The sequence below is a fragment of the Meleagris gallopavo genome, chromosome 5 (assembly GCF_000146605.3).
Source record: "Meleagris gallopavo isolate NT-WF06-2002-E0010 breed Aviagen turkey brand Nicholas breeding stock chromosome 5, Turkey_5.1, whole genome shotgun sequence".
Taxonomy (NCBI): Eukaryota; Metazoa; Chordata; class Aves; order Galliformes; family Phasianidae; genus Meleagris; species Meleagris gallopavo.
In genome coordinates, this window is record NC_015015.2 from 5,080,523 (window position 1) to 5,093,852 (window position 13,330).

General features: G+C 46.5%; 1 protein-coding gene across 3 annotated transcripts; it reads right to left on the reverse strand.

Moving 5' to 3' along the window:
- Positions 1-16: 16 nt before the first annotated feature.
- SCT (secretin) lies at positions 17-4,980 on the reverse strand. 3 transcript variants are annotated; one of them, XM_010710836.3, is made up of 7 exons: positions 4,896-4,980; positions 3,667-3,728; positions 3,026-3,119; positions 1,934-2,038; positions 1,565-1,669; positions 1,336-1,437; positions 17-258 (listed from the first exon to the last, which is right to left on the reverse strand). In XM_010710836.3, exons 3-7 carry the CDS (start codon positions 3,109-3,111, stop codon positions 186-188), a joined length of 471 nt encoding a protein of 156 aa, XP_010709138.1. In that variant the 5' UTR covers positions 3,112-3,119; positions 3,667-3,728; positions 4,896-4,980; the 3' UTR covers positions 17-185. The 3 variants fall into 3 exon arrangements, with proteins under 3 accessions (XP_010709138.1, XP_010709137.1, XP_003206190.1); XM_010710835.3 differs by having other exon boundaries at positions 1,336-1,440; positions 4,896-4,979; XM_003206142.4 differs by lacking the exon at positions 3,667-3,728 and having other exon boundaries at positions 1,336-1,440; positions 4,896-4,933.
- Between the last annotated feature and the right edge of the window lie 8,350 nt (positions 4,981-13,330).

Genomic DNA, 13,330 nt, shown 5'->3' on the forward strand with positions numbered 1-13,330 from the left:
TTGGCTGCTTTCCAGAATTTTATTTTATTTGCTGATCTCAAGAGTTTTTCCAAAGCAAAATCCAATAACTTTTCGCTTTATTTTCAAAGTTGTTTACATGCAAAATCATCTCCTTGGTTGTTTCTGACAGAACATTGATTTTCCTTTCACCTTCAGTCAAAAACATCTCTCTTCCTTCACATCTGTCACCAGCTGCAGAGGGGGCAAATGTACTGGCTGGTAACTGCAGCAGCTTCCTTGGCATCACTGTCTGAGTGACTGTGGGGAAGGTGAAAATGAACAGTAGTTTGTTACTTCTGTGGGAAAGGACCACAGCAAAAGGGAAAAGGGCATCCGGCAAAGTTCAGAGGTGATAATAAGGAGATGTGTGATAGGGGGGCCTGGATTGCTGCTACCTGATGTCAAACACTTCACAGATGTACAGACAAGGTTATTGACCTCACCACAAAATCACAGAACCCCAGAATGGTTTGGGGTAGAAGGGGCATTTATAGACAATCCAGTGCAACCCTTCCCATGGGCAGAGACACCCTCCACCAGACCAGTTTGTCCAACAGCTTCCCTGGGCAACCTGTGTCCTTACCACCACATAGCGAAGCGTTTCATCCTTACATCCTATGTAAATCTACCCTCTTTTATTTAAAGCCCTTGCCCCTTTTCTTGGCACTACATACCCTTATAAAATTTCTGTCTCCATCTTATAATCCCCCTTTAAGTACTGAAAAGCAGCAGTAAGTTCTCCCCTGAGCATTCTCTTCTCCATCCTGAACAACCCAAGCTCTTTCAGCTTTTCTTCATAGGAGAGGTGCTTCAGCCTTGTGACCATCCCTCGTTATTCTAGGCAACGTGGAGAGCTGGCTTATTCCTCCTATTTTTAGTGGTTTTATACTGAGATTGAAAACAATTGGCCACTGAGAAGACATAGTGTCCAGATGTTGGGGTAGAACATCCTGAGGGGTGTGCTTGAATCATTTCCTGAATCCTGAATGGATTGGGTCTTCTGATGAGCTGTGCCATCAGCTTAGTCCAGAATAACAACTCTACTATTAGAAAAGGATCTAAGCTCATTTCCCTGGGTTTTATTATTTTTTCATTACTGGCTTCTATATGATACATCTTAGCTGTAAATCTTAATGTCAACATTACTGTAGATAAGGCACAACAGAATGCCAGGCAGGCTCAGCAGGTAGAAATAGAAACTACCACGAATGCAGAGACAAAAATCAATTAAGATTGCACACATCTTCCTGCCACCTTGCAGTTTGACCAAAACATTTGCTTTGTTAGCTCTGCGAATCGCTCCTGAGAGCACAGCTTATGGCAGAGCACACCCACCTGCTGTTCAGAAAGCTCTGGTACAGCCACATATAGCAAAGGTCCTCATTGCTGTTTTCTTTCTCCTTCTCCTGCATTTCTGTTTTGACCAGGCCTGGATCGCTGCTTTAAATAAAGAATAATAAGAGCAATAATAATAAAGAAGAGTAACCAACACAGCTGTGAAGCAGCACTGCTCTCTGGAAGGCAGGTTGACCCACCAGGAAGCCTGAGAAAAAAGAGCTCTCACCTGCGCTTGCGGCCCATGAGATTCTGGATAAATTTCTGAACCTGAGCATTTCCTCTCATCTTGCTGTATTCACTGGTGAACAATCCATCTGAGTGCCTCTGAGTTCTGCAGCAGGAAAAAACAACAGAATGACTGCAACTCCCAGCCATGCAACTTATCTCAGCACTCGGAAATTTCTGGGAGACTGTTTGGGAGACCTGTATGCCTCCCCTTCTGTCTCCTCCCATCTTCTGCATCCACTGGATGAGGCCAGCACTGAGATTGGCATTGGAATTGGAAGAAGCTTAGCCGCATGGACTTCTCACTCATTGCTGGAATCTCATCTCCCACTCTCCCTGTGCCGGGAGATTGGATTCAGCTCCTCCCTACCTCTCCTTGAGGCCCACCAGGTGTTTCACTAGCTGCTGCACATAAGCGTTGTCATTCATCTTGCTGAGCTCACTGTGGAAAAGCCCGTCAGCGTGTCTCTCAGTCCTAGAGATGAGAAGAGAATGAAAGACATGGTTTTAAAACTGGAGAAGAATGGGCACTTAAAATTGCTCTCTCAAGAAAAGAGGGTCTCAGGCAAAGATGGGTAAGAATTTGACAGTTTCACCAAAAGAAAAAATACATATCTTAAGAATTTAAAAGAAATCTCTCTCCTAACCATCACACAGCAAAACCATGCTCTTGTTTCTTGCTAGTATCATCAACTTATCAAAAGGATGTGGAGGTTTGAGGATGTCTGGTTAACACTTAACTGAACACAAAAGAGTGGAGGAGGAAGAAAAAGAACATTGAGACACACAAACCCTGAGGACAAGGTAGGTTACGGTAGTCATACCACATTCAGAAAGCACTGACAAACATGATCAAAACCTCAACAATGTTCAACCAAAGCCAGCAGGCTCCAAAACAGTCAGAGCAGTGGGTGAGATAAAAGGTCTGGGATAATGATGTTGGTCTGAACCAGCTTTAGGAGAGGGCCCCTTGTGTGAGTTTGTGTGTCTACAGCAGTGATAGCATTATGGATAGTGATAGCTAGGCCAGGTAGTGGTAGTGGTAGTGGTAGTGGCCATGGAAGGGCTGCAAGGATCTTAGCTCTGCCCTGCAGCCTAAGACCTTTAGTTACTCTGGCCTTAATTGCTCTATTTAAACTATTTAAAAGAGAGAATTCCCCTTTTACCAAGCACTTAGCAGGAAAACAGATTCAAGAGTGTCTTTTTTTTATGTAGTTTGATCTGTTTGGGGTCATGATTTTAGTTCTCAGAGAAGTCCAATCAATGCTTCCACACTTAAGCAAGAAAAATAATGTTTACAGTGTTTACATTCATTGAACTAAATCCATCTGGGGAAGAAAAACAGAACAACTGAACAGCTGCAGCTTCTGGAAGGAAGATAAAAGGTTGACATTATGGCTGGCAGGCTCTTCCAACAAAAAGACACAGAGAAAAAGGAAGCAGAGGCACAAGGAATGCTTACCTCTCTTGGGATGGAAGAGATGCTGAGAAGTGCGACAGGACGATCATGGGAATAATTAGCCGACTCAGACCACTCAAGGAAACCATGTTGGCTCCTGAATTAAAGCACAAAGTTGTATGGTGGGTAGAATGAATGACCTGGGTCTTTGGTAGAGATCATATGCCGCAGAGAAGACGTGGCTACATAAATAACATAACTGTGTCTAAATTAGGCAGGAATTCCTGCCAGCAAAGATAGCATTTATTTAAATATGAAAGATGAACAATTCAAGTTATTCGTGTTGCCAGGAAGTTGTAGCTGTCACTCTACCACCATGACCAGCATGCCATTTTGGAGCTTGGACCCAAGGGTGCCTTTCATAGATGATGTTTGTCTATGGGACTCAGTATAACATGCCTTGAATACACAGGGAGAATGAGTTAACATGAGATAATTCATTGGTGATGATACCACCATGTGGAATAAACCACTCTACTACAAGCGCCTTGAGAACTGAGTCTGCAGGGAGAGGATTTCAAACACCTATGAAAACTTCCCACACTGACAGTTAGCAATATACCTCAAGGGTGCCCAGGAGAAATCTATTTTTCTCCACTTCTAAATTATCAGGCAAAAAAATTGGCCTGTAACAAAGGACTCACCTACACATAAGGGAGGGAAAAGCCCTGCACTTGTGCTGATATCCGTCTCTCCTCTAATCTTTCTAGAGGGAAAAAAGAAAAAACACACGTTTTCAGTAACAACAGCAGCTTGTATTTTGTTTTCTTACTGAAACAAGAAGAAAATTGCCTTTCGTTTATCACAAGCCATTGCATTTTCTTCCCTTTTATTTCCAACCTCTTCTCATGGCTCCATGCCTGCAGAGAAGCATACTTGCCTTTGTAAGATGCTCACATTTCCCCAGGGGATACCCAGAAGCTATGTCTTTAATTTCAAATACTCTTCTTTCTCCTGCAAAGGAGTGGGCTTTGCTTTCTTGGCTGCACTCTGGGAAATTCTTAGGCACTCCTTCCTAACCTAATGTCAAAGCTCTTCCAATTTGGTTTTATTCCAGCCTGAAACTCAACAGTACAAAGAGCATTAAAAGACTACTGGTTTCCTGAACCACTTTCTTTCTACCCATACCCTTGGAGTAATTTTCAACTCTAGAGATGCTGCAGGATGAGATGGGACAAGAGGAGGAAAGACAAAAGAGGAGATTTATACAGACGTTTGTTTGCAGCAAGCCATGCCACAACTATTGAATGCGAGTTGCAGAGCAGAGAGCTCTTGCAGAAGTTCATGGCTAGAGATCTGTGAGCTCCATCTCACATGCTTTTGATGCTTTTGGTTTTGTTTTTCCTGTCTGATTTGGCTTCAAAGGGGATGAAATTAAAAAAATAAAATAAAAAAAAAAGTAGAAAGGACATTTCAATTATGACAGCGAGAGCTGTTGGGGAATTTCTCCTTTGTGTCAGTAATAATCACTTTATATTGCATTGTTGTTGAATTGTTTTGATCAGCCAGACCTAGGGAGAAGGTAGATTTTCAGTTTTGTAATTTCCATCATACATTTCCAAGCTTTTATTGCCCTCCTCAGCAATGCTGGCTTTCAACGAAGGCAAACTCCTTCGCTTGCAAATGCTTTTGGCTGAAAGTGCCCATCAACCCAGTCAACCTAAAACTAAGGACCATGTATCTCTGGTCCAGCTGCTCTTTGGTCTCTGTTCTTTCCTTTGTTCCAGAGGAACAAAGCCACATCTCTTATCAGCAGGACTGCTCAGGAGATGGATGTCCTCATGGCAATGGCTCTGTAATCCACCACCCAAGCCTGGAGAGCAGGGAGGATGCAGCCCAGCCAGCCTGACCACACCAGCACAGCAGTACTTACCACAGAGTGCTCGCTCTGGACTCTCAGCCAACTCACAATGTGCCACTGGCCCACTTCTCTCCACAGCCCCCTATAAATCTACAGCCCTTATCAAAAGCAATTATTTGGGTAAAGATATGAATATGAGCAATTGTGATTAACAGCAAATAATGTATCTGGGCTGAAATGTCCTTTTAATTACTCTCTAAATCCATCAGGTCATTCACAGCAGTTCAGTGGGCCGCATTTCTGCTGATGCTCCTGTTTGTGTGCATAATCACAGTAATTTGTTGGGCAAACACCCCTGTACCAATTGATTCATTATGACTGACATCAGTATCTCTCCTCCTGGCTTCAATTACTTCTTGATAGGAGCTTCATCTTCTGTTCTTTCTTCCTTTTTAAATTCTGGCATGGCTTTTGTTTGCAATTGCCAGGACGATTCAGTGAGTATGATGTGGCTCAATAACAAGTAGTGTTTCCTAGGGCAAACGCTCTCCGATCAGGTGGGGCTTTTGCAGGAGAAGACAGTGTTTTTCAAGCTATGGTTTCACAAGCACAACTGCTATAGCTCTGGCAAGAGCAGATTGTACTACAGTTTCAAAGCAGGGAGAATACTGATGCATGCATAGAAACACCCTGGAAATACTCCCTGCCTTTGCCAGGTTTTAAGCTCTTAAACACTATTGCTACTGGTGACATAGAAATGGAGGGGAAAAGATAGGACTAAGACTGTTCTCTCTTTATTTATACTGTATGAAGGTGCTTGGAAATGGTATCAGTGGTGATGGGATCAGCTGGAGCCCCTGGAGTTGCCAGGCAAGATAGGAAAAGACCAAGGAGGAAGAAAAGAGAGGAGACCAGAAGAACAAGAACTGAAGGAACCCAATTTATCTGCTTGGTAACAAAGAATGGAGTTTGCCATGAAAAGGTGATGGGGTAGAAAGGAGTGTGGCCAGGCCTAGTGCTGTTCAGGCTTGGCACTGATTAACACAGCATGGAGAGATCTGTGATGAGCTGCATTAAGGAAATCCAATTGCCACGGGTGCAAGGGCTATTCACGGCAGCCGTGCTGTCAGCTGCAGTCACCCTGGTGAGAGACAGAGAGGATAGCAAGCCTGCAGCATGACATGCATCAGCTTATAACTCTATTGTCCGCCAAAATGCATCTCCAAAAAGCTGTAAGAGCAAGCCAGGTAAATGTTTCTAGTGTGTTGTGTGGATGTTGTAACTCCCACTATGGGCTGGGAAAGCCTGTCCAGCCTTTGGGGTGTCTGCTTATCCAGGGCAGCCCTTACAGGGTAGCATCCATTGCCAGTTTGTCCACTGCCCATACCCGGGATGTGTTACAGCATCAACTCAGGATCTTCTGGGATTGCTCTTCATGGATAGACCTTCCTCGGCCAAAACGCCCCTACAGCCTTTGTGCTGCTCTTTGAGATTGGCCCTCAGATGGCTGAGTGCACAGGGGCCCAAACGAGCTGAGAGGGTTGCAAGAGACCATCTCATCTATTACACAGGTCCAGCAATGCCATCACAAGCCCTGATGAAGCTGTCAAAGGGAAGCCCACCTTTGAGGAGTGCAGGCTGTGCCAGCATCCAGCAGAACACCCATGGATGGCATGGGAATTTATTGAGGTCAGATGGTACATGGAACTGTGCGGCTAAATCCTTCCTACGTAAAAGTAAAATACCCTTTAATCAGCTTACAGGGTGTTTAGGAACTTCTACCTCCCTCATTCTTTCTTTTTTCTTAACATGTATGTATGTAAGCCCCTGTGTGTCAAAAGGATTTTCTCTTTCATGCTTTCAGGTGAGCCCTCCCCGACACCCAGGGCCTGGCCACAACGCTGCTATCTACAGAGAGAAGATTGGAGGTGTTTTCTCCACCCTCAAATCTGAAAGAGAAAGGACCCTAATTGGAATAAGGGGATTGACTGGTGGATTTAGCCTCCCAAATACTCCTTTCTTGCACAGGATGGTTTCAGGAGTGGTTTTAATCTTTGCCACCTGATTTGCAATTTTGGCTGCAACAGACAGGAGAGGGATATGGTGGGGGCAGCTGTAGGTGGTCTGGAGAAATGGAGAGAGGAGGACAATTAGAATACATGGCTAAGTGGGACCTCAGAAAAACGCCTACTCAGCTCCCACATCCCAGGGTCGACTCAGTTATTCCCAGATCCTGAGCAGGGTAGGCAGCATTCCTTGTCACCCCTGATACAGAAGCCTGACAAACCTCTGTGGTCTCTTTTGGGAGGCTTGTGCTTAAAGCAATGCATAAAACAAAGGGGAAAGCCATGTTCCCTCTGTTTTGTTGGCATCCCTGTGCCTCTTGTGTGTGCAAATGGTCTACAGCAAACCCTAAAGGATCCCCCTGTGAGCAGGGAGTATGCACCTTCCCGTGCCCAGTATGATAAATATCTGGGGTTCATTCAAGTCCCAGCCTTGGAGAGGGAGAAGGAAGGAGAACCATTCCTTGAGGCTACACATCCCTTGCTGGAGCAGCAAGTGATGTAGCAAGGAGCAAATAACCCCAAAGAAGATGCCAGGATTTAGGAGTCCTCAGCAGAGAGAAGCATCTCCCCCCATCCTATCATCCTCTAGGGATGTGAGGGATGTGCATGGCTCTGTCTGTCTATCTGTCTGTATTGCACTCAGCTCCTAAGATGTTTTGGGATTCCCTTGGACTACTTATGCCTTCCTGCTTTGTTCTGAGCAGCAGAGTCCAGAAAGACATGGCAGAGATGTGCTGTGCTTCTGGGTTGGCACCTGCTTAAAAACAAAGTTAAATATGGGGGATGAGAGGAGATCACTGGCATAAGATATCACATTCCTGAAAGCGTGCCCATTTGCTCTGAAGTCTGGAAGGTGCTGCACATGCTAGTTATCTCTGAAATTGACAGCAGTACCTGTGGGGAAGGACAGCAAAACCTTTGTGTTAGGAGATTTGGGCTCTGTTAGAGCAGACCTCAGCTATTTGGATCAAAGCCGTATCTGCTTTGAGCCAAACCCTTGGGTGAAAGCTGCCACAAAATCCAGTTCTTTAGGAATAAAGTATTAGGTACTTGACACACACTGGAAAAACAAAATCCTTTGAACGTTTTGCTAAGAGCTGGGAGGAGGGGGGTGATGACACGTCTCACCTAGCATGCTGGCAAAGGTACTGGTTTCACAGAATCACAGAATCACAGAATTGTAGGGGTTGGAAGGGACCTCTAGAGATCATCGAGACCAACCCCTGCCAAAGCAGGTTCCCTACACCAGGTCGCACAGGTAGGCGTCCAGGCGAGACTTGAATATCTCCAGAGAAGGAGACTCCACAACCTCCCTGGGCAGCCTGTTCCAGTGCTCCGTCACCCTCACCGTGAAGAAGTTCTTACGCACATTCGTGCGAAACTTCCTATGCTGCAGCTTATGTCCGTTTCCCCTCGTCCTGTCTCCACGTACCACTGAAAAGAGACTGGCCTCACCGCTATGGCCGCCACACCTCAGATATTTATAAACCTGGATCAGGTCCCCTCTCAGTCGTCTTTTCTCAAGGCTAAATAGACCCAGTTCACTCAGCCTTTCTTCATAGGGGAGATGCTCCAGGCCCTTCACCATCTTTGTGGCCCTCTGCTGGACTCTTTCCAAGAGATCCCTGTCTTTTTTGTACTGGGGAGCCCAGAACTGGACACAGTACTCCAGATGAGGCCTTACAAGGCCATAGTAGAGGGGGAGGATCACCTCCCTCGACCTGCTGGACACGCTCTTCTTAATGCACCCCAGAATGCCATTGGCCTCTTTGGCCACGAGGGCACACTGCTGGCTCATGGCCAACCTGTCGTCCACCAGGACGCCCAGGTCCCTCTCTGCAGAGCTCCTCTCCAGCAGCTCATCCCCCAGCCTGTATTGGTGCATGCAATTATTCCTCCCTAGGTGTAAGACCCTACACTTGCTTTTGTTGAACCTCATCCGGTTTCTTACTTTCCCATGGGACTGGGATGAGAGATGCTTTGGGAGCAAGCCAAGCCATTCCTTATCCAACTTCTTGGGGGATGACAATGTGCATTACTGCAGGAACAGGGCTGCCCAGACTGTCCTTGGGCTCTTGGTCTGGCATGGCTTTTCCCAACTGGACACTGCCTTGTTTCTTAACGCAGGGGAGCTCCAAGCACAGGCTCTCTGCAGCAGAGCTCTGCACTAATGCTTCCCATGCGCCTGGCTTTGCCACAGCTCTAATTGGCATCAGCATCTGTAATCTCAGCCTCCAGCTGTTTGCTGTGTCTGGGAAAGAGGAGAAAGTACTTTGGGGAATTAATTTTAATTATAAAGACAACATGCTCCATGACCCAGCTGGCAGGCAGCCCAGCCCAGCTGTTCCAGGTGTGCAGTGCCAGCAATGAGCATGGCAGCTCCCAACACCTGGACATCATTTTGACTTCATCCCTTTCCGTGTCAGGGACCTGACAGGGTTTGTGAGATAAGGAGGTTCCTTCCGAGGCTCTTGCTGATCACAGGTGTGCCTTTCCATGCCTGGTTGATACCGTGCACATCTCCTCCCCAGGAGCTTTTTCTTAATGAATAGCCCCAGTAAGCTCACTGATGTTTCAAAGGCAGGAGGGGCTCTCGAGGTACACTAATTTGATCAGTCCTGTGACAAAAGCCCTTGTATTTCAGGAGGTTACCCTTGCATGAGATCAATTATATGGCTTAGTCTGAAGCCAGGCACCCACAAGAACATCTAGATGTGATATAATCTAAAAGAGACAGTAAATCTGCCCGCTTTCTCTGTAGCTTCTTTCCCACAGCTAATCACCATTAAAAATGCATGAGATTCTATGACTTACATGGATTTACGTCCCTGTGGCTTCTTGGAGGGGGGGACTTGGAGAAGCTGGAAGCCCGGAGAGCCCTGCTGTCTTCTTCCCTCCCTGGCAAAGATTAACCCCAAAGATAGGACACTGTCTCTGTCTCTTTTCTTGGAAATGCATTACAGGCAGATTGTGAAGCAGGACGGCTTCGCTGTGGATGGTGCTTTCATAGAGAATCACTCAGCTAAATATGTCAAATAAAAGGAATAGGATTGGCTGTAAAAGCTCCTTCTTTTCCTCCCTTTGTTCTGAACCTGAAGATAGCCTCAGTGATGTGTTGCCCAGCTATCAGGGTACTATTCAACAGCTGACTTCAGGCAAATCTGTTCCGAAATTTTGGCAGGTAATTTTGTTCTCCTTTTCTATGTAAAAATTCAGCACCTCAGGCATGAACAACCACAGTGATCAAAGTTCTGAATGCCTTGGGACACTCTGAGAGATGCCTCACGTGCAGCCTCCCTCATCCATTGAACTGATTAACAAACCATACTCACTATAACCTGTGCCTGGGGAGCCTTTGGGGTTCTCCTTCTGCCTCCTTGGTTGCCTGTTGGGGTTGAACTCAGATCTGGCTGCTGGGCAGTGATGATGGCATTGCACTCTCTAGCAAAATCCTTGCATGCCACACGCTGTGGTTGCACAGAAGGAAAGAGGTCCTGGAAAATACTGAACACCAGAGCCTCATTGTTAAAGACTCCATGTGAATTTGTACAAAGGGTCTCTTCCCTTCCTGATGCAAGGCAAAGAGCCAGTATGGGCAGATGGTTCTTTGATGGACTGGTCTTATGTGAAGCTGGGGTGATTCTGCTGGTAGAAAGTGCTGCTGTTCACCCCTTGTGTCCTTCACAGTGCCTGCTTAGTACAGAATAAAGTATTTTTTATGTCAAGAGAAGCAGCTGCAGGTGATTTCACAACCTCTCCAACCCCTGGACTGAGCCCAAAGGATGCGACGGTGTGCCTGGTTAACAAGGACACTCTGCAAGCTGTATACCCAGGCAAAAAATGCGTTGTTCAAAATTACCTATCACATCAGGAACTCTTCAAAGGTGCTCTTAAATATTCACCATCCATCACTCAAAAATCCCAGCCCTGGCAGGGATGCCTGATAATGCTTCTTGCTTTCTGCAAGGGTGACACACGGCTCTGCCATTTGCCATTTTTTATTTTTGCAGTGACATGAGATGACTTCTTTGGATGTGTTGACGTGTTCCCCGTCTCTTCTGCTATAAGCACAGTTCCTCTTATCCAAGCAATGGACTGTGTCTAATGCTCCGAGCTACTAGCAGAGAAGAGAAAGATTTCTGGGGACGCTCACATCAAAGCCATCAAAACCTTCTAGCTCACGATTGCTTACATGGAGCTAGGGATCTGGTTTACAACCTCTGTATTTGCTAAGGGTGCACTACAGGCAGCACACACAGAGAAACCACTGGATTTAGAAGCAGTGGGCAAGCATTGCTGTAGCCTGGGAGTTTGCAAGAAGAACTGCCCTAATTAGCGCCTTGCACGGCTGCTCTCTTTTGGAAGTCAAAAACTACATTAGATTAATCTACTCCAGGATTAAACTGGTCTAGGATTAAAGCACCGCTAGTCTGGCAAAAGAACTTCCACACAGTTTAGAGCCATTCTGTGCTAACCCATAGGGAAAATCAAGATAATTAATAGAAATTGAGTGTTAAATGGCATTAATCCCTGTGGGAAGGCAGAAGGCCTGCAGTTGCAATTCAATCCTGATCCCTGTGCTGCTCAGGGTGGTTAAACAGAAATAAATTAAGGGCACTCTGTCCACAGTCCCACTAATGACCTCAAGGCTTCTCTTGACTAGTTTGAGCTGTTTCCTTGGAGTAGAAGGGCTCTGCTACGAGTGATATTGCCAAACCAATAGCTCTTCTTGACCTGAGAGATGAGCAGCCCTGTTTATGCCCACTTGTGCAGAAGGTGAATTGTTCCAGAGGAACGTGGAAGCTCCAGGCAGAGCAGAAAGCCTGAAGGAACCCCTCTGCGATTGGCGGGGAGCCAGCAGGACAGAGCTTTGTTCTGCCTTACAAGTTTAATCCCACATCAAAGTTGGGTCATTTGCAAGGAGCGGAACAGACTCACTTATAGGTATTGGCATCAACGGGAAAATGGCTATGCTATGCCGGGGCAAGGAGGCAGCTCCCAAAGAGATGATGCTCCTGTTCATTTTGGAAAAAAGCTTGGAAATCACATCTCTGGAGACAATATTTAGCAAGGCAGAGTGCCCGCTGAGTACTTAAGCCAAGGTAATTTTCTCCTTCTCGCATATGCAGCTGCAGAACCTGAAGCAGCTGGATAAAACAGACAGTGGGATTAAGTGCTGTTAGCTGCAGGGCAAGGATGGAACTGAGATCCAAATCCTCACTGCTGGAAATGGGGCTCTGGCTTTCCCACGCTGCAGATGCTGAGGATTGATTGTGTCTTCTTTCAAACAAAAGTAAAGGAATTTGGAGATGAGGGGCATAGAAGGCTGGAGCGAGGAATTTTTCTGTCAGTCTCTTCCTAGATTAGATGTAAGCAATATCTGGACCTTTTAGCAGCTCTGAGAAGCTTCTTGTCTCATAAAAAGAGGACAGTAATGCAGTTTCCCCCTTCCTTCTGGTGTAAATGATCCTTTCTTGCAATGCCTTCCATTCCTGCTGCCTTCCACAACAGAAGGCTGATCAGGATGGGATAGTCAGTGGCTCTAAACACCTGAGCTGAGGTTTGGCAGCACAGCTGGAAAGATGCCCACTGATGCAGGACGAGGACTCACATTTCCCAGCACACCTGAGCTAGAAATGGAAGTCACAGCCCTCCTGTCCTTCCCCAGCCTCTGGCTCTCTTAGAAATGAAGTGTGTTTCTCCGCCAGCACAGGGGTTGATGCAGTGATATGCTCTCTGAGGGGGCAAAGGGATCAGGTCGGGACATCTCAGTGTCCCACAACCAATACCCTCCCCTATCAACTCCTCATAGGGAAATCATTGAACAAGATCTGCTACTCAAAACAACACAGATTGCTCTTTAGTTCCCTGATCTCTTGACTCTCTCCATTTAAAAAGAGGCAGTGTTTGCCGTTTTCTGGACTTCCAGAGTCTTCACAGTCCTTCAAGTGCTCTTGGAGATCAGAGTAATGATTTCTCCCATCACCGTTGTTATCATTGCTTTGAAGGTATTCTGGGGAAAATCTTCAGGTCGGCCTAACTTGAAACAATTTTCTACTCGAAGTTCCTGTCGGTTTGTGTGCTTGTGTTTTTTTTCTCCTCTAGCTTTGTCAGAGCTTTGCTAAGATCCGACACTGCATTGATCCACCGCTGTATTCGCAGCGCAGTGCTTGTGGGACCGCCGCTATTTCCTAACTCCCATCAGCGCAGCCAGGCTCACGACAAGGGAGACGGCTGTGTTCAACGTACAGAAAGCACACAAACACGGCACGGCTGGGCTGGAACGGATCCCACAGCCCTCCCTTCCTCAGTCCCTTCCCCCCCACCCCCCGCCGCACTCCCGGTGAGCCGCTTACTGTCCCGGGCGGCCGGGGAGGCTCCTCCCATCACCTCGCAAAGTTCGGAGCCGGCGGAGCGTCTTCGCTTCTCCCTCCCGCGGGG